Below are 22,011 nucleotides of genomic sequence, written 5' to 3'. Positions count from 1 at the left end.
GCATCGAAATCAAATGCTCCAAGAAGTGATTTCTATAAAAACAAACATATAGATCATGTTTGTATGGTCAAAATTTAAAAAATACACCAGAAATCCATTAGCATGATTCATTTAGCATCGTGCCCATTTTCTATGTTTTCATTTCCCTATATATATGTGTGTGTGTGTCTAAATGAAAGAAAAGAGTATAACAATTTAAATTTAAAAGAGGAAGGGGTAAAATAAAATTTTTTAAAATAAGAGGGTATTTTAAAAATATGTGTGTTTGGAAGAAGGTTTTCCTTTTATTATAAAAGGGAAGGGGATACTTTGTAACACCCATTCCTACCGTCTCTCTCTCTAGAGATACTAAGTATGACCCCATACCCATACTCTCTCTCTCTCTCTCTTTGTATATGAATGAAGTAGGAGAATGAAAGAGAGGGAGCATTCAAGGAGAACAAGAGGTAGGTAGGTTCCCCCATTTATCCTCTCTCTCTCTCTCTCTCTCTCTTTCAACTGCACCCCTCTGGTCCCCCCCCCCCCACCCACCGAAGTCAACACCCAAAAAACAAAACGAAAAAACACTGTCTGGGTCGGGATTGGACCCTATCCGGCGCGTACCCGCACTGCGTCCACTTCTCGTACTTGTGTCCTACCATGTTGACACAGGTACATCGAGTGCAATGGAGTGTCAATGTGATAGAAAAAAAGAGAAGGTGGGGCAATCCGAGGGGTGCCATGTTGGTGGATCCAAGCACGTGAAATGAACTGTGGTCAACACAAACAAGTGCCTCTTATGGGCAAGAACAACATACACAAATAAAGACCACGTTTGGGTCGAGATGCAATCACAAACACAATGCCACTTATGGGCATGCAAAACAACATAAAAAATATAAGGATTTTTGATGCAGGGCAGGATCAACCCAGATCCATACAGCCTGACCCAGGCAGGGGACCGGACCTGCACGATGGGATTGAGGATCGGACCCACGTAGTGGATCCGACCCAGATCACGGGACCAAGACGCAAGGATGATGTACCCCTGCGTACTTATTCCAGACGAACACATGTCTGAGCGTCCCAGGTCTAGCAGCAACGAGAAGACGTCTCGGGTCCAGGATCAGACCTGAGACCCAAATCCAGTTGACCCCCTTTAAAAACCCTATTCTAGGGTTGCGTGCAGCAGAGAATTCTTTTGGATGACAACAACCTTTATTTTATGTTTTCGGATTGTCCCTTCAGCAGTTTTCCCTTGGATTATTGTTTTCCTTTTCATTGTCATTATTTATTATTCCCATTCGTTAAGATTCATTCCATTGTTCACTTGAAGTTTTCACTGAAATCAAAACCAATACCATCGTTTTCGGTGGTCAGTCAATTTATTTTTTGCACATCGCACGACGTGGGAGTCGTGCTCTTTTTTTCAGCATTCAAGTGCTCGTGAAAGCCGATACCTCGCCACATGAAAGTGGTATAAGAGCTCCAGCCTTCCTCTTTCGTCAACGGCATGGCATAAGAAGTGAGGAACGATCCTACAAGCAGAAAAGAGCGGGAGGAAACCGACAACGAAGATCCGATGATGCGGATGATAGATATGATGACCAAGATCCAAGAAAATCTGCTACGAGTAAGCAAAGACGTAGTCGACATGTCGAAACGCATCGATGGGATCGAGGAGCGGATCGGCATTCTTGAATCGCCTGTAGAAGCGCACACGATGCAAGTAAACAAATTAAGCGAGGGTGGAGTCAATCCTGCAGATGCCGCAGCCATCGATCCAACCCAACTAAACCTTCAACGTGCTGCGCGATGTGAGGGTGTTGAGGTGACCTTGCATAGGGATGCGGGTCACATCCATTCTTCACAACCGGTACTTTTTTCGAACACCGTCATGGGTGTCGCTGCAAATCCGGCTAGTGGCGTCATTTAGCCGACCCAAATGGTCACTAACGGCCCCTCCAACGCTGGCCTGCATGCGTAGGCCCGACCGCGATCACGGGCCTGCAGACCAGGCACGGTTTGCCGGGCCTGAGCGTGTCCCTTGGCCAGGTTGCTGGCACAACAGCATCACCCCCAGTAGGGGCTGATCAGACCCACTTTCCCGAGCCTGCGCGTGGGGGCGCTGCAGCAGCCCACCAGCGTGCAGGGGGGTAATGGGTCCGTGTGGATGGGTCCAAACCCGAGATGGTCCGGACCGGACTTTGTGGCAATGGGACTCAAACTCGGATCTCGGGGACCATCCTTTGGGTCCTAGGGAGCGGATCCGAGTCTCGAAGCCCCCTATCTGACTTACCCAGTTGGGTTCGGTTCGCGGTTTGCCCCGAATCAGACCCAACCCACTACTTTTGAGCCTCAAAATAGATCCAATACCGACCCAAACCTATATCGGACCCGGACAGAGCTCCAGTTTGAATTTTAGTCGGGTCAAACCCTGACCCATCCTGTGGATAAAGGATCGAGTTCTAACAAGGCCCTTTCACACCACAACTTGATCCATGATCCTACCTACCCCATTCTTGGTCCGACGAATAGTTTTGGACTTGACCCGATCCAGATCCAATCGGTGAATCATCCCTGTACTATACCAACCAAACCCAATACCCGTACCAGAACCCAATATCATACCTGACCCACTACCTCTACCCTAACCCAACCCATAACCCAAACCCATATTATCCTGTTACTACCCACCTAGAGCTCGAGACCCGACCAACCTTCCCACCTTTAGTAGGACATCCAGTCAGACCGAGGTAGTTTCCAGCAGCTGCCATGCAGATTCAGTAGGGACCGATGCAACCTGAGCATCGACCACACATCATGGGAGTTCGTCAGCAGCAGCCTCCAAGCGAGCAATACTGTGAAGATGGTGATGAAGCAGTGTTGGATGATGATGCTTTTTGGAACGAGTATCCTGCAGGAATGCTGGAGACTCGTCAGCAGAGAGCACCAAAGCACCCCTCCACCTACGGGGTGAAACTAGACCTTCCGGAGTTCGCAGGATGATTCGATGCCGTACAGTTTTTCTTCGACTACCACACTGTAGCTAAGCATCATCGCGTCTCTCTAGCGTCCACCCGGTTGAGAGGCCTAGCGCAGACATGGTGGGTTGAGCTGCAGAGGTCGAGGGAACAGTAGGGACTAGAGCGCATACAAACATGGGAGATGCAGAGATTGATGCAGTTAACGTTCGTGCCTTCATACCAGAGTTACCGGAAGTGCCTAAGTAAAAGGGGAAGCGCGCTTCCCCGAAGCGCGAAACGTCGCGCTTCCAAAATGGATGGTGGAAGCGTCCCCTTTTTTTGGGAAGCGCACTTCCCTTTTATGGGAAGCACGCTTCCCCCTCGCTTTCCCATTTTTTTTTCATTTTTTTTCGCTTTCCCCTCGCTTTCGGTTCTCTTCTGAGACGGTTCGTAATTTTCTTTTAAGTGGTCTCATGCTTCTCCGCTTCCTAAATTTTTGAAATGCCTCGCTTCCTTCTCCCGCTTCCCGTATCGCTTCCCGCTTCCGCTTCCTTGACTGATAACTCTACTTCAGACCACGTTGAGCGAGCCTACAAGGAGTACCTTACCTTGCATCAAAGCACCCGTACTGTGGCGGAGTACATTGTTGAGTTCTATCATCTATCCCTGCGAGTGCAGATCGAGGAGACCGCCCGCCAGCAGGTCATGAGGTATATTTATGGTCTCCGTCCTGCTATTTCTGATGATTTCAGTTGTGTCACAGTCGAGTCATTAGATCAGGCAAGCAGTTATGCCATGAATTATGAGGAAAAACTGAAAAGGAGGCAGGAATATAGAGTATCCCACACTGACCAGTCCAGTCGACCCAAGTCGAGTTTCCCAACTAGGGGAGCGAGCTCCCCTAGGAATGAAGACTCCAAGTCCACCCCAAAAGTAGACCCTAGCAAGCCTGACCAGTCCGAACCTGCATACCATACTTGATCTAAGGCCAAGCCTAGTGAGTCTACCATCCATTGTTTTAGGTGTCAGGAGTTAGGACATGTTGCGTCCAAGTGCCCCACCGTGAGCAAGAACGCCCATTTTGTCGAGGGTATTGTTAGAGTGTGGGTGAGTCGTTGGTTGAAGGAGACGACAAGAGGGAAGTCGTAGAGTTCGACGACAACGTCAAAAATTTATTGTCTATCCGTCATGTTTTGACCACACCCCGAGAGTCGACCCCTGCAAAATGGTTGCGGAATAACATTTTTAGAACCCGGTGCAACTGTGAGGGGCATGCATGTGATGTTATAATTGATACTGGGGCGTGTGAGAATACAATGTCCGAGAGTGTCGTGTCCACCATTTACTTGAAAACAGAGAAATTGTCACAACCATACAAGATGACATGGTTCAAGAGAGGAAATGAGGTTCCCATCTCCCAACGTTGTCTAGTTCGGTTCTCTATGGGAGAGCATTACCACGATGAGGTGTGGTGTGATGTAGCCCCTATGAGTGCGTGTCACATTCTTTTGGGACGTCCCTGACAGTTTGATCGCAAGACCATTCATGATGGCTGTAGAAACACGTACTCCTTTATTTTTAAGGGTCATAAAATAATCCTTCTCCCTATCAAGGAGACCAGTTTTTCCACAGTGGATAAGCCTGGGCGAGTTCCTCGGCTCGCGAGCCTATCATACCAGACCTTCTTGAGCCATTGTAAGGAGGATGGTTATTGTTATGCCCTGGTGGCTAATCCGTCTATGAGTACTTCGTTGCCCGTTCCCGCGGACATCGCGCCCCTTATTGAGGAGTTTCACGATATTATGCCAGACGACCTTCCTGATGGTCTACCTTCGATGAGGGTGGTACAACATGCCATTGATCTTGTCCCGGGATTGAGTTTACCTAATCTCTCCGCGTATCGCATGAACCCATTCGAGCATGCCGAGTTGTTGAGGCAGGTTGAAGAGTTATTGCAAAAGGGTTTTATTCGTGAGAGTGTGAGCCCTTGCGCAGTGCCCGCCCTGCTCACTCCTAAGAAAGATGGGTCCATGCGTATTTGTGTCGACAGTAGAGCGATCAATCACATCACTGTCAAGTACCGTTTTCCCATTCCTCGGTTGGATGATATGTTTGATATGTTGGTCGGTGCCTCTATTTTTCTCCAAAATTGACTTAAAAAGTGGGTACCACCAAATCCGTATCCGGGAGGGGGATGAGTGAAAAACGACATTCAAGACACGTGATGGATTGTATGAGTGGTTGGTCATGCCATTTGGGTTATCAAATGCCTCGAGTACTTTCATGAACATGATGACCCAAGTGTTGCGTCCTTGTATAAGGTAGTTTGTCGTTGTATATTTTGATGACATTTTGATTTATAGATCGTCCTTGTCCGATCATTTGAGTCATTTGCGTCAGGTCTTAGAGATTTTAAGGAGGGAAAAATTGTATGTCTGCCAAAAAGTGTGAGTTTATGATGTCAAGTGTAGTATTTTTGGGTTTTATTGTGTCGTCTGATGGAGTTAAGGCGGATCCTGCCAAAGTCCGTGTGCTTGTAGAATGGCCTACCCCAAAGACTATAGGAGAGATCCGTAGTTTCCACGGGTTAGCCACTTTCTATCATTGTTTTGTGAGAAACTTCAACACCCTCATGGCCCCTATCATGAACTGCCTAAAGGGTACTAGTTTCCATTGGACATGTGCTGCGGGAAAAGCCTTCACGCTCATTAAAAACGCTCATTAAAAAGAAAATGACTAGTGCCCCCGTCTTAGCCCTTCCTGATTTTAGCGCAGTCTTTGAGGTTGAGTGCGATGCCTCTAAAGTAGGAATTGGTGCAGTCTTGAATCTGAACTGCTAGCCCATTGCTTTCTTTAGTGAAAAACTGACTCAAGCCAGGTGCCAGTACTCCACTTATGATGTCGAGTTCTATGCCGTTGTACAAGCCCTTCGTTATTGGAGGCATTACCTCATTTATAAGGAGTTCGTCTTGTATACGGATCATGAGGCGTTGAAGTATTTGAATAGTCAAAAGAAGTTGAGTGCTAGACATGCCAAGTGGGTCAGCTTCTTGCAAAAGTACACCTTCACTATTCGCCATCAATCAGGTACTCTGAACAAGGTGGCTGATGCACTTAGTAGGAAGAATAGCTTTTGATGACTATGTCAGTGCAGGTCATTGGGTTCGAGCAGTGCAAGGAGTTGTACCCAACAGACCCTGATTTCCAGTAGGTCTGGGAAGGGTGCCTCTCCCCTGATAGCACAGCTGACCCACGGTTCAGTATACATAATGGTTACATCTTTCGAGGTAATAAGTTATGTGTGCCTGCCTTCTCTCTTAGACTTCAATTGATTTTTGAGTTACATGAAGGGGACTAGCTGGGCATTTTGGACATGATAAGACGTTCACTCTATTAGACGAACGCTATTTTTGGCCCAAAATACGCAAAGATGTTGTCAAGTTTGTTCAGAGTTGTCAAGTGTGTCAGGTGTCCAAGGGTCGACATCAAAATAGTGGTCTGTATACTTCGTTGCCCATCCCTGAGCGGCCTTGGGAACATGTCCATGGATTTTATTGTGGGTCTTCCCAGAACCTCGCGTCGTTTTGATTCCATCTTAGTTGTGGTTGACCGATTTTTCAAGATGGCTATCTTTGTCCCTTGTAAGCGAACCATCGATGCCTCGTTAGTAGCCTCATACTACTTTAAGAGACCTAGTCTTGCCGCAAGTCGAGTTTGCATATAACAGTTCAGTCAATAGGTCCACGGGCAAGTCTCCTTTTCAGATTGTTTATCGGCGGTCACCAACCCATGTAGTAGATCTAGCACCTGTGTCCAGTCTCCCAGCCTTAGACACATTTGATGCCATTGAGTACATGCGTGATATCCACAGACAGGTCCGAGCCAAACTTGCTGGAAGCTACGAATCCTACAAAGCTTTCGTAGACCAAGGTCGTCGAGATGTCCAATTCCAAGTCGGTCAGTTAGTATGGGTTTACCTGCGTCTTGAGCGTTTTCCAGTGGGTACTTATGGCAAGTTGAGTCCTAAGCAATATGACCCTTTCAAGATTCTTCGACGATTGGGCCCGAATGCCTACTTTCTTGAACTGTCCAAAGATTGGCACATTTCGCCTATCTTCAATGTGTCCGATCTATATGCTTACTGTGGAGACAAGTCGTTAGAGTCGACTTCTTCCCAACCAGGGGAGAATGATGCAGGGCAGGATCGACCCAGATCCATACAGCCTCACCCAGATGGGATTGAGGATCGGACCCACGTAGTGGATCCGACCCAGATCATGGGACCAAGACGCAAGGATGATGTACCCCTGCATACTTATTCCAGACGAACACAGGTTCGAGCGTCCCAGGTCTAGCGGCAACGAGAAGACGTCTCGGGCCCAGGATCGGACCCAAGACCCGGATCCAGTTGACCCCCTTTAAAAACCCTATTCTAGGGTTGCGTGCAACAGAGAATTCTTTTGGATGGCAACAACCTTTATTTTATGTTTTCGGATTGTCCCTTCAGTAGTTTTCCCTTGGATTATTGTTTTCCTTTTCATTGTCATTATTTATTATTCCCATTCGTTAAGATTCATTCCATTGTTCACTTGAAGTTTTCATTGAAATCAAAACCAATACCATCGTTTTCGGTGGTCAGTCAATTTATTTTTTGCACATCGCACGACGTGGGAGTTGTGTTCTTTTTTTTCCAGCATTCAAGTGCCCGTGAAAGCCGATACCTCGCTGCATCAATTTTATTTAGACAATGCTTGAGAACAATTTTCACATACAAGAGGGGTTACACCCCCTATTTATACATAAAAGGAAACATAGAAGCGCCATTGGGAAGTGCTCCCAACAACTCTATTTCAAGAGCATTATAAGGACTATAATGCCCTTGATAAAAATAATAAATTACAAAAAATAATGAAAACCTAAAGTGCCCCTAATTTACATAAGGGAAAATGACTAAAATGCCCATAATCGGTTTTACTTATTACATCAAGAATATATATATAGGAAAAGTGGTTGCAGCATGACCACTTTCGAGCATTACCAAAATGAACTTGCGTTGGGCGTCCATTGCACACACACACAAGTTTGTGCCAAAATGGACCTTTAACGGTGCTTTTGAAGCGCCACTAAAGGTCTGGGTGAAAAAATGACTTTTAGCGATACTTTTTAATGTTGCTAAAGGTCATGGGCGGAAAAATGATCTTTAGTGGCTTTTCAAAAGCGTTCGCTAAAAGTCTATTTTGACACTGATGCACGCGATGGACGCTCAACATGCGTCCGTTTTGGTCATGCTCAAAAGTGGGCATGCACCTACGCACTACCCTCTCTCTCTCTCTCTTTATATATATATATACACACACACACACACACACACTCTGTAACACTCCCCCTCAGACTTATGGTGTAATCATCGAAAGTTTGTCAACCAAAAAATGAATCTGGGTGAAGGAAGAGCTTTCGTAAAGAAGCCAACAAACTGAAATTTCGATGCTACATAAGGCAGGATAATGGTCTTCTTCAAGTACTCTTCATGAACATAGTGACAATCTATTTCAATATGTTTGGTGCACTCACGAAGTGTGTGATTGCCTGCTACGTAGATAGTGCTTCTATTGTCACATCATAGTCGTGAGGGTGATTTCATATACCCCTCATGTCCAATAATCTTCTCAACCACATAATTTCAGATGTTGTGGTGTGGCCAATGACACGATACTCAGATTCGGTTGATGACAACAATACCTGTTTCTTCTTGCATTTCCAAGACACCAATGCGTCACCTATAAACACACAAAAACCGATAGTTGAGCGTCTATCATTAGGATTTCCTTCCTAATCGGAGTTAGTATAATCCATTAATTTGAGTGGGGAGAACGAAGACAAAACAATCCCCTTAGAAACAAAGTTTTGTAAATATCTAACGATACACATAATGACACTCATGTACACAATGATAGGGGAATGCTGAAATTGAGATATCAGGTCTTGTAATGGTCAAGACCCTAATCATTTGGCGGTAAGGAGTAGGATCATCCATAGGTGTACTATCATCTATCTTCATTTTTGCATTTATCACTTCAGGTGTGTCCACGATTTTTTTCATCTATAATTCCAGACTTGTCTATGATGCCAGAAGCAAACTTGGATTGAGTTAGAAAATAACCACGAGCGGAATATGTAACCTCATTCCATAAGAATATCTAACAATGCCTAAATCAGTCACTTCAAAACTTTGTTTGAAAACATTCTTAATAAAACTAACCCCCTATTTGTCTCATGTCGTCAACATAGAGAAGGAAAGAAGGAAGATAACAATACTTGCATCAGATTTCTTAATAAACATAGCAGTGTTAGTATGACAGGAAGTAAAAATGATCATACCAGGTTTTAGATGTATGTTTCAAACCATAAAGGACTTTCCTTAAGTGAAATACCTTTCCAAAATGAACCTTGTTTCTAGGTGGTGAGTCCATATAAACTTCTTCCTTCAAATCACCATTGAGGAAGAATTTTTTGACATTCGTTTGATAACTAGGCCAACATCTGATGGTGGCTACAACTATAAGAGTTCAAGCGGAAGTCATCCTAGCAACTAGGGCATAAGTTTCGTTAAAATCTATACCATACTCCTGAGAGTAACCCTTGACCACTAATCTAGCCTTATGTCTCTTCAAAGTTTCATTACCCTTGGTTTTAATTTAAACACCCACCTACAACTTATTGTCTTAAGACTTCTTATATCTTAGGTTTTTTATTTTTTTAAGGCTTGTATTTCATCATTCATAGCACTCATTCATTCAGGACAAATTGACCTGATTGTACGAGGAAGGTTCAAAGCTGTCACATAGGTGTGGGTATGGGTGCGGATGCGGCACTTTAAAAAAACTTGGGTGCAGGGTTGCGGGGAGGATATATATATATATATTTTAATAGTTTTAAGTTAACACTATGTGTATTTGTGTGCATTTATGTATATAATATTAGATAAAAATGGACTTGATTAGGGTTAACTGAATCTACTTTTGGATAGAAATGGACCTCAGTGTGGTTGACTTCACCTAACACAAAGGAAGCTGTGTCCAAGTGTCGCACCCGCCTGGGTGCGACACGGGAAAAAAATCTTTGCTAGACAGGCTCTATATTGAGGCGCGAAGTTTTCATAGGATACAAATCTATCTGGAGGCCTATGAATTCTAGTGGATTTCCTAAGTGTGCTTGGTTCTATGCTAGAATATTGTTCTAAGGCATTTGGATGTCTATAACCAATTCTTCTTCGATATTGGATAACTGGAGGTTCATCATTAATGTCATCATACTCACCATACTGGATGTTGTATCGAGGTTCATCATTAACAACGTCATTGTTGTTTAATATATTATCATTACGTTTAGGAAGGTAACCCAAGAAAAGAGTAATCATTTTTTTCTTTAATAGGCACATTCAAATCAAAGAAACTTTCTTGCTCTACAAGGGTAACATTCCTTGATATATAGAATTTATCATGTTTTAAGTCATAACTGTAAAAGTATCTTCAATAAGATACTAAGATCAAGACAGTATTCTTGATAACAAATATGTGCACACATGCACAATAAGAACACTTAGAATACTTGTACACAAAAGCACAAATCAATCTCACAAATTTACTAAAAGAACAAAAGCTTTATTGAATGCTTGGGCTTTGACCCAAAGCCGTACCTAATACAAGAATGAGGGTCCATATTTATAGGGCATTAGTGGGCCTTGGAAGGGGCTCCACACATAGTCGTTGGAGCCCCTCCAACGGTCACAAATGTGATCGTTGGAGGGGTCCAACGACTAGTGTGTTGGCCCCTCCCAAGGTAAGTACAACTTTATCTAATAAAAAAGAATTTAACGAAAAAGAAAAAGAAAATACAAAAAAGAATTACAAGCATATTCACGGAAAAGAATATGTGTAAAAAGACTAAATTGACCCTACGGCTATCAATACAAAAATATATATAATAAGTAGATACATATACATATATAATATATGTATATGTATTACCTTATATATATAAAATATATATTGGAGTACATGAAATTGATTACATAATTTAACAATAACATCTAAATCTTTTTTGAGTTTTTCCACAACCAAGAAAAACACAAGAAATGATTCTAGGTGAAAGTTTATAATTTTTATTTGTAAGCACAAAACATTTATATCCAAAAGTCTTTAGTCTGAAATAGTCAGGAGTAGCTTTATAAAGTTTCTCATAGGATTTTTTTTTGAAGTTTCGTTAAAGGAAGTCTGTTTATGAGCTAAATCGAAGTAAGCACAATTTTATCCCAAAAGTGTTTTGGAACATGTTTAGATATAACCGGGCTTCTAGTAGTTTCCACTATATGCATGTGTTTCCTTTGGGCCAAACCATTTTGCTGAGGCGTGTTTGCACAAGATTCTCCAAATAGTTCTTAAAGTCTTTTGACATATACTTCCCCCGAATTAGACCCGAAAATAAAAATATTTGGTTTAAAGGAGATTTTTATCAAGGTTGTCAAAAGTTTTGAAAGTTTCAAAAACTTTATATTTGTGCCTAAGAAAGAAATTCCAAGTGAAACGAGAATAATCATCCACAAATTATCTCATAATAACTAAATTGTCCTTTAGAGCCAACAGAAGCAGAACCCTAAACATCCGAGTGTATTAATTCAAGTGGTTTGGAGGCAACAAAAGTTTTCTCTTGATAAGGAATGATTTTCATTTTCCAAAGAGTACAATCAATACATTGAATTTTTTTATTACATAATATTCTCAAATGAGATAAATTGGATAATTTAGTAATGCTAAGATGACCTAGTCTTTGATGCCATAAAAAAATCCAATTTTTGTACATCAAAGTAAAAAAAATCTTTGGGAATGATCAATTGGTCCATGTAGTGGAGATCTCCTTTCCCAATCTGCTTGCCGGACTGAAGATCCTGTATTAAACAGTGGTCAGATGTGAAGGATACCTTACAACCATGGTCTATTGTTTGGGAATTTGAAAGGAGATTTAAGTTAAGTTTCAAAACAATTTTGATATTTGGAATAAAATTTTTTAAAGGTTTCAAAAATTTTTCAATTCCTTTAATTTCAAGAGTGGATCCATTCGCTCTAAAAACATTAGATCTACGTAAGTTAACAATCGAAGAGCATAGTACTATTAGGGGTCATAAGAAACCAGACACCTGAATCTAAGAGCCAGAAAATCTTACCGAGAGGTGAGAAAGAGGAGACCGCGACAACAATTAAGGAGGATTAGCCTTTGAGGAGCGGTTGTAGAGCTTCCGCAAGTTGAGACAAGGATATGCCTTAAAATTGGAGTTGTAGGCTTCCTTGTTTTCTTGAGGAGCTTCTAGGGTAGCTACTCTTTTCTCATCATTTTTGAATTCTAGGCAAACAAGTTCGATGTGCCCTAGTTCTCTACAATTATGACAAGTAATTTTTCCTTTTTTATCATTTCTCCCATCATACCTCCTATCATTGCTTGTTGATTTCCAAGAATTATTATTATTTTTGTAGATGTGAGGAGGCATATAGGAATAAGTATTGACACCGGGTGTAGAAACCGCCAATGCATTGTCCTTAGACTCTCTAGATTCAGTCATGGATTTTAACCTTGTTTCTTCCATGCAAACTTGGACTAGAATCTTATGTAAATGAGGAAGCTCCTCTTGTTTTTTGTTTCGGTGGATGATAGAAACACAAACATGTTCAAATTCAGCCCTAAGCCCTCTCATAAATTGAAAAAATTGCTCACCAAGGATTTGATTTTTCCTACGATGAGGAACATCAAGGGTATCCCAAATGGACTCTATTTTAGCTATTTGGTCTCAATGTCTTTTGGGAGTACCATAGTACTCTCTAACACTTTTTTCTCCTTGCTGGCAATTGCGAATCTTATCTTGCAAGTTCTATTTATGGACACCATCATGTTGGGTATAAGTTTGTTTGATATAAACCCATGCTTCATCAGCCCTTTCAAATTTCAATATATTTTCGCATGGTTTTTCATCCATACTCCCCATAAATACGGATAAAACCTTGGCATTCTCAACATCCCATGCTTTAATAGCCTTTTATAGTCTAAAAGAACCTTTTCTCTCTCTCTTTATCTTTAAGAGACTCTTCTTTGGTAATACCATCTTCTCCACAAATAGATTTTGTGAGAATATGTTGAGGTTCCGATATAGAGCCATCAATATAATCTCATAAATCTTTGCCAACCAAAATTGTTTTCATGGCGGTGACCCACATATTATAATTTTTCTCATCAAATTTGATGGAAACAACTTTTACCACTTCTTTTTCGGTCATTGTACCAAGAAAAGAAAGTGTAGGAGAAGAGAAAAGATAGAGAAAAAGAAGAGAAGAAGATTGAAAGAAATGTATTGAAGAAGTTTGATGGTGTGCTTCTCGTGGTAACGAATCAACAAACCAATGCTCCACCAATTTCATGATCCTTCTCTTGATCTTCACGTACAAGTTAGAATCCAAGAGCACCAATGCTCTGATACCATGTAATGAAATGTGGTCAACACAATCAAGTGCCTTTTATGGGCAATAACAACATACTCAAATGGAGACTACTTGTGAGTCAAGATACAATCACAAACACAATGCCACTTATGGGCATGAGAAACAACATAAAAAATATGAGGATTTTATTGAGACATTGCTTGAGAACAAGCTTCACATACCAGAGGGGTTACACCCCCCTATTTATACACAAAAAGAAGCAAAGAAGATCCATTGGAAAGTGCTCCCAACGACTAGAAATATAGCTGTTGGGAGCATTCCCAAAAACTCTTTCAAGAGCATTATAAGGACTATAATGCCTTTGATAAAAAGAATAAATTACAAAAAATAATAAAAACCTAAAGTGCCCCTAATGAACACAACTAATTACATTGTGGTTTATATCAAGAATATATATATATATATACACACACACACACACACACACACACACACACACACACACACACACACACTTTAACAGCACGCCGACTGCCTTCCGGTTGGTGGTTGGTCCATATGCACAAAAGAGAGACGGGCAATCTGTGCTCGGACATGGGGTCTGGAAGCAACCTACTTGTGGTCGTAGAAGATGCAAAGGTGGTGTACTGGTGTTCTACTTGCGGCAATCCATTAGTGACTTTTGCAACTTCTCATATGGTTTTTTCCATCACACCAAATGCGGAGTTGCAAAGAACATCGGTGGTTATTATAGGTAGATGCGGCAAAGAATCTTTCTACTACTCAGTGTTGCCAGTTGATGTCTGTGATTGACGTCGATTTGAAAATTTTCAGTAGATGTAAGATGTGCATTCGATCGATTTCGCTCCCCAAGTTATACAATTCATGATCTCAATGCTACATGATCGTCCCTCAACTAGAATCAAGGCGATGATCTTGCTCTGATACTAACTGACATAAACCCGCCATCGGATTTACTAAGAAATTTAGCAAATTTATGAAGTATGTAGGAAAAAACTGGAAATAACTGAACAGTAAAAGAAGAAAGTAACTGATAATCATTTCAATTGGACTCCTCAACTCTAAGATTTCTCATCTTGTTATAGATGAGAAATCCTAATCCCAATCAAACCCAACTACTTAATTGATAAACTCTAATTAAGATAAATTCCTATCATGATTAACTTTCTAATTAGATATGGATCCATCATTTGGACGCAAAATGATTGGTTGTGAGCTGATTGTGGTCTTTTAACATATGCATACAGCGATGTTTAGCATTTGCAGATTGTTTAGGTCGTGTCTTGATAAATTTGGCTGTCATATGATAATTGGTATCCGCACATCTCGTTATTTGTGAATCATAAATGAGGCAATGCCACCATTTTTCTTCTGTTATTTTAGTTCTTCTCATGTTTCCTAGCCTATTTTTGTATGTTAAGTACTCATTTATTTTGTTGTTCTCACAGAGATATAGTAAATCAAGCAAACAAAGGCTCGACCGAGCTATACTCACATTCTTCCAGAATTTTCGTAAAGCTTATGTTGGTGATCAAGCTATGCATTCTTCAAAGGTTAATGAAATTCTGCTTTTTGTTCTCTTGTTATCTTACCATGTTTTGATTCTTTTTCTTTCAACTTTTATGCTTTTTTAATATTCCACAGCAGTTATATGCCCGGTTGTCTGAGCTCCTCGGGCTTCATGATCATCTAGTCCTACTTAATGCCATCGTTGGAAAAATTGCAACAAACCTTAAGTGCTACACTCAGGTAATTTTCAAGTTCATGCATTTTTAACGTTTAACTTTTGTACAAATTGATGCAAGCTCACATTTCTTGTACTGTAGAGTGAGGAAGTCATCGAGCACACTTTGGCTCTGTTTTTGGAGCTGGCATCTGGGTTAGCTTTATTGCCTTTATGTAGATTTTACTTTCTTATTAGTAACTGCTGAAATTACAATATGATTGTAAATAAATCTCATTATGAATTAAGTTTATCTGAAAACCCGCTTTTATACAGGTATATGACGGGAAAGCTGCTGCTCAAGTTGGATACTGTCAAATTCATTATTGGGCATCATACTGTAAATCTCTCTCTCTCTCTCTCACACACACATTAAATTATGCTGTTTTCTATATCTTATTCTTTGGATTAGGAGTGTCTTAGCAACTTGTGTTCATGCAGAGAGAGCATTTTCCCTTTCTAGAGGAGTATAAATGTTCACGCAGTAGGACAACCTTTTACTATACTATTGGTTGGTTGATATTCATGGAGGACAGTCCGATAAAATTTAAGTCTTCTATGGACCCCCTTTTGCAGGTGCGTGCCCTATGTATTGTAATATCTTGTAACTGGTCTGTTTTAATGTTTGGTGCTTATCTATTTCCATTCATTTTATTTTATGACTTTATGCCATAATTGCATCACTCTGGGTGACTGCAATTGTAGTAGTTTAGAAAACAAAATTCATGACATCACACTCTATAATTCAAAACTATCACATCAAGATTAAGGTAGTAGCCTAGAATTTCCTGACATGTATAGACAAATAAGATGGGCTATCAGAAGGCAAGATTACATTTAAAAATGATATATAGTATTAAGTCTAGCTAGCTAGCAATCTCAAGGCTGTGAGCAGTATCTGGCCTGCTTGAGCATGCTTTCTCTTGGGATGTGTTTACTGGTAGTATTTAGGTTTATTTGTGAATGAGAAATCTGAATTGATTGAACCTAAAATGAACAGTATCCAATACTTCACCCATGTGGAACAGCGTCCTTGCATACATATCAGAGATTTCGATCCATTTATCTTTTAGGTGTTTTTTCTGTTATTGGTTTATCTATATGTAAGAAATCTTGGAGTGGTCTTATAGTTTGTAACTTTGTCCAACTGTTTTTGAACTAAAATTACTGAGCCTAACATTATATTCCAATACTTCAGTCACCTTATACAGAATACTCGATATGAATGGGCAGTCTCACAGCTTAACTATCATCCAACTTGACTGATTCTAAAGTGAATGACAATTGACATCCAACACTTCAATCACTTGAGGTAGCATCTTACGTCCGTGGTAGAATTGTGGTCCATGTTTTCTTGCAAGCATGCTTGATCTTCTGCGGTTTGTTCAGTTTCATATGCCATGAGTTATTTCATGATATAAAACACAGCGTTGGCATGTTACTGTTCCATAAGTCAGTTGCTTTGGTGCATTGAAAAAGTATTTGTGACTTGTTGCTTCACACTTTGATTTTGGAGCTTCATTATTTATTCTTCCTGAAAAAAATATCATAATTTATTGCACATCTTTTTTTGTGAAGCATATTTGTCATTTCTTTCTGGCACTAATTGAGAGCATAACCATTCAGTTAAAATATTTTTGACTGACATATTCGACTGAAGGTTCTTATAACTTTGGAGTCAACACCTGATGCTCTTTTTCGTACTGATGCTGTTAAATATGCATTGATTGGTCTAATGAGGGATCTCAGAGGGATAGTGATGGCAACAAACAGGTCTGTGTATTCAAATAAAATACTCATGTTCATTGTTTTCAATATTTATTTTGGTATTTTTCATGAAGGGTTTGATTGCTGATTTCCCATTGCTTGATGCAGTCGTAGGACATATGGGCTTCTATTTGATTGGTTATACCCAAGACACATGCCACTTCTCTTGAAGGGTGTTGCTCATTGGTTAGACACGCCAGAGGTGAGCTGACATGCATTGCAGTTTTCATTGCTAATATTGACCTTGTTTATGCACTGCTTGTCATGAATTGTTATTTTTTACCCATGGTAGGCCTGAGGTTGGTTTGCTTATCATTTCAGTAAATGTCTAAGCTTTATCGTGCATATATTGAGAAAACAGATGATTTGTAACTGCTAGTTTAAGTTGAGATTCAAGGCATCATTGTTTGTTAGAGTAGCCTCTTTGAGTATTGCCTCATGTTCTTTCCAATCCAATTATTGATTCTTTGGCACAGAGTTGGGTATGTACAATCATTTTATCATCAATGCGTGTGTGTAGGAAGGCAGTGAGAGTGGGAAATTATTATATTGGGAGAAATTGTCATTTTATATAATTCATTTTCTACACTCGATGTATATCTGCCATGTTCTTGTGTGGGTTTATTGGTTTTCTCTTATCAGTTGACATAAAATTATCATACGTTGGACCATTATCCACCTGTTTTGTCGTGTATTTTTTTGTCTAACCAGTGGTACTCTTATTACATAAATATTTCGATCTCATAAAATCATCCCATAATGAATTACTAGAGTAAACATCCAAAGCTAATTTAGCCAAGAAGGCCATATTCAACTCCTCAATTCATCAAATGCCAATACCTCCTTCAGATTTTGGCTTGCACAAGACCTCCCAAGACACCAAATAGGGATGTTTTCTAGAGTCTGAATCCTGCCAAAGGAAATTTATAAAAAGTACTTCTAGTTGATTAATAATCTTTTTGGACAATTTAAAGGATAATTGCCAATAGACAAGAATGCTTGACAAAGTGTTTCAAATCAATAGAATCCTCTCTGCATAGTTGAGAGTATCAGGGTGTCTAAGTGTGGATGTTAGTTCATTATCGTTCAACATTAGAAAATGCGACACTTCCATCTTTTGGTATGTGCATGCATGTGCATACTTGTCTTGTATTTGGCTTATGGCAGCTGTTGCTCCAGTGGAGGCCTTGTTTTGTGTGTGTGTGTGTGTGTGTGTGTGCACGTGCACATGTGTGTTTTGGATGGATAAGGTGTGGATAATCCTCATGGGATTCAAACCGAAAACCCCTCGGTTATGACAGTGTGACCTAACCGTCTAGCTATCTTATTTGACTCCCTTGTTTTGGTTTGATTATTTATGAAATATGCCATGATTTTGATATACAGAGTAAGTTTGACTGTTCGAACAAGAACTAGAATTAAGGAGGGAACTTCTGGGGCATAAAGGTTTGAGTCATCTTTTCCTCACTTTAGTTGGAATAAGCCCTGACGATGACAAAAACGGGATATATGGAGTGAAAGTTTGATGAATGATGTATATCCTGCTGTTAAGATAAAACACCTTGTAGCTTTCTGGTGGTTTTAACCACTGTCATTGATATCACTGATATATTGAAAATATCGCGATATTATCGGCTATTTCAAGGTAGCCGATAATATCGGGAATATATTGCGATGTTTTCAATACAACAACAACAACAACAACTACAACTACGCCTTCATCCCAAAACAATTGGGGTTAGCGATATGAACCAAAAAAGAAATTCATTTTGGGTCTTCCACATGAATCCTTTTCGTCCAATCATTTCTATCCAATGCCATGTCCTCGGTGAGGTTCAAAGCATTCATATCCTTTCCTATCATCTCCATCCAAGTCTTCCTAGGCCTACCCCGACCTCTTTTAACTAATATATTTTCCCATTTCTCCATCCTTCCAACTGGAGCATCATTAGGCCTTCGTCGAATATGTCCAAACCACCGTAAACGATTCTCTCTCATTTTATTTTCAATGGGTGCAACGCCTACCTTCTTACGTATCTCCTCGTTCTGAATCTTATCTTTTATTGTATTTCCACACATCCATCTAAGCATCCGCATCTCAGCTACACTCATTTTTTGAATATGATGTCTCTTGGCAGCCCAACATTCCGTACCATATAGTAAAGCGGGTCTAATAGTCGTCCTATAAAACTTTCCCTTCAACCGCAATGGCATTCTACGATCGCACAACACTCCAGTAGCACTTTTCCATTTCATCCACCCAACCTTTATCCTATGATTTACATCTCCATCAATTTCTCCATACTTTTGAATGATGGATCCCAAATATTTGAAATAATCATTCATCGGTATATCTTGCTCACCAAGCTTCACTACACTCCCATCACTACTTCGTTGCTTACTAAACCGACATTCCATATATTCAGTCTTACTCTTACTCAACTTAAAACCTCTAGCTTCCAATGTCTGTCTCCATAATTCTAACTTAGCATTAACCCCAGTTCTAGACTCATCAATCAAAACAATATCATCAGCAAACAACATACACCACGGTACATTATCTTGAATTGATCTCGTAAGCTCATCCATCACTATCGCAAATAGGAAAGGGCTTAAAGCAGATCCTTGATGTAACCCAACCGTTATCGGAAAATTGGTTGTCACCCCTCTACAAGTGCGGACATTGGTTACTACTCCTTCATACATATCTTTAATTATACTAATGTACTTGAGAGAAACACCTTTCTTCATCATTGTCCACCAGAGAACGTCCCTAGGTACTCTATCGTATGCCTTCTCTAAATCAATAAAAACCATATGCAAATCTTTGTTCCTCTCTCTATATCTTTCAATAAGTTGTCTAAGAAGATGTATAGCTTCCATAGTTGATCTTCCAGGCATAAAACCAAATTGATTCCCCGATATCATGACAACCTTCCTCAACCTAGACTCAATCACCCTCTCCCAAAGTTTCATAGTATGACTCATGAGTTTTATACCACGATAGTTTGTGCAATCTTGTATATCACCCTTATTCTTATATAAAGGCACCAAAGTACTCTTCCTCCACTCATTAGGCATCTTATTTGTTCGCCAAATCAAGTTAAAAAGATTTGTCAACCATTCTAAACCTTTCTCTCCCAAGCATTTCCAAGCCTCGATAGGTGTACCATCTGGGCCAACTGCCCTTCTTGATTTCATTTTCTTCAAAGCCTCTGCAATTTCTTTCTTTTGAATCTTGCGCATGAAGTCACGATTTATCTCATGAAAAGGAATGGAGAAGTCTCCAAGATCTTGAGCATGACTCTCATTAAATAGCTTATCAAAATAATCTTTCCATCTCTCCTTAATCTCCTCATCTTTGACTAAAACCCTTTGCGTTTCATCTTTGATACATCTAACCATACCCAAATCCTTCGATTTCCTATCTCTCATCTTTGCAATCCTATAAATATCCTTCTCGCCTTCTTTGGTATCCAACTTGTCATAAACCTCCTTATATACCTTAGCCCTCGCGTTTCGAACTACTTTTTTAGCTTCCTTCTTTGCTATTATATACTTCTCCAAATTCTCATTATCACAACTCTTACTTAGATTTCTATAACACTCTCTTTTAACCTTAATAGCTAATTTGACATCCTTGTTCCACCATGATGTATCCTTACCTAGTGGTGCACCGCCTTTAGACTCACCCAATACCTCCTTAGCCACTTTTCTCATGCCACTCGCTATCTTATTCCACATTGATTCTGAATCCTCCTCGAGACGCCAATCAGCTTCCTTAACTACCTGCTCTACAAACATTCCTTGTTTAGCTCCTTTCAGTGCCCACCACTCACTTCTAGGATCTATCCTATGTCTATCCCTTTTGCGGCATTGTCTAATTCTAAGATCTAAAATTAAGACTCTATGTTGTGTAGCTACACTTTCTCCCGGTATAACCTTACAATCGATGCAACAACCCCTATCTCTCTTTCTAAGTAGGAAAAATCTATCTGACTCGTATTAACCCCACTTTTAAATGTTACTAGGTGAGACTCCCTCTTCCTAAACCAAGTGTTTGCTAAGATCATATCATAGGACAAACAAAAATCTAAAATCCTTTCTCCACGTTCATTTCTTTCTCCTATACCATAGCCTCCATGGATACTCTCAAATCCATCCCTACTAATGCCTACATGTCCATTAAGGTCACCGCCGATGAAAAGCTTTTCTCCATAAGATATCCCTTGTACTACTCCATCTAAATCTTTCCAAAATTGATGCTTAATGGACTCATCTAAACCTACTTGAGGTGCATAAACACTAATAATATTAATAATATCCGTACCTAATACTAATTTAATAAGTAAAATTCTATCACCCTTCCTACGGACCTCAACTACATTATCTATAAACTGACGACTCATAACAATCCCTACTCCATTCCTATTCCTATTTATTCCTGTATACCAAATCTTATATCCCCAAGGTTCTATCACTTTTGCTTTCTCACCTACCCATTTGGTCTCTTGTAGACATAAAATATCAATCTTTCTCCTGCACATAACATCTACTAACTCTACCAACTTACCGGTTAAAGACCCTATGTTCCAAGTGGCTAACCTAATTTTATGGTCTTGGACTAACTTCTTTACCCCCACCCGTCCAACAAAGTGAGGGAACCCTTGCCTATTTGACACCACATCCGGGCGCCGGTGTGACGCATCGCTTCTGGGCGACGACCTAGCAACCCTTGCCCATTTATCACTGCCTCCGGGCCTAGAGAGTACAACGCGTCGCTCAGTAGGGAACGCCCCAACAAAATTCTCATATTGATTCATTTTCATAGGTTATGACTAAGTTTTTATGCTGGCTGTCACAGGCCTACCGCAACCCTCCTCCTCTATCCGGGCTTGCGATGTTTTCAATATATCAGCAAATTATATTTCTCTCGATAATATCACAATAAATATCTTTACAGAAAGGGAAGGAAGGAAAGTAAAGAAGGAAAGAAAAAGAAGGGAATGAATGAAGGAAACGAAATAAGGAAGAGAAGAAAGGAAGGGGAATATGGAAAGGAAATGAAATG

At 40.3% G+C, this 22,011-nt stretch overlaps 1 protein-coding gene across 6 annotated transcripts in view; it reads left to right on the top strand.

Annotated features, from left to right (window-relative positions):
• The window catches only part of LOC149819643 (uncharacterized), a 61,577-nt gene that overhangs the window by 26,451 nt on the left and 13,115 nt on the right, over positions 1-22,011 (top strand). For 5 of the 6 annotated variants that reach the window (XR_016426592.1, XM_089983030.1, XM_089983029.1 and 2 more), the window contains 7 exons: positions 14,899-15,003; positions 15,095-15,199; positions 15,277-15,329; positions 15,450-15,513; positions 15,615-15,749; positions 16,834-16,946; positions 17,049-17,142. Coding sequence is in view for 5 of the 6 variants with exons in the window: in XM_089983030.1 (XP_089839156.1) it covers positions 14,899-15,003; positions 15,095-15,199; positions 15,277-15,329; positions 15,450-15,513; positions 15,615-15,749; positions 16,834-16,946; positions 17,049-17,142 (669 nt within the window). In the remaining variant the exon portion in view is untranslated. The remainder of the gene's footprint in view (positions 1-14,898; positions 15,004-15,094; positions 15,200-15,276; positions 15,330-15,449; positions 15,514-15,614; positions 15,750-16,833; positions 16,947-17,048; positions 17,143-22,011) is intronic. The other variant, XM_089983028.1, reaches the window with a different exon arrangement.

Source organism: Nuphar pumila, chromosome 12, assembly GCF_984573655.1.
Source record: "Nuphar pumila chromosome 12, dmNupPumi1.hap1.1, whole genome shotgun sequence".
NCBI classification, from domain to species: domain Eukaryota; kingdom Viridiplantae; phylum Streptophyta; class Magnoliopsida; order Nymphaeales; family Nymphaeaceae; genus Nuphar; species Nuphar pumila.
Note: the sequence above shows the minus strand (reverse complement) of the source record. Positions and strands in the feature narration are given on the sequence as shown.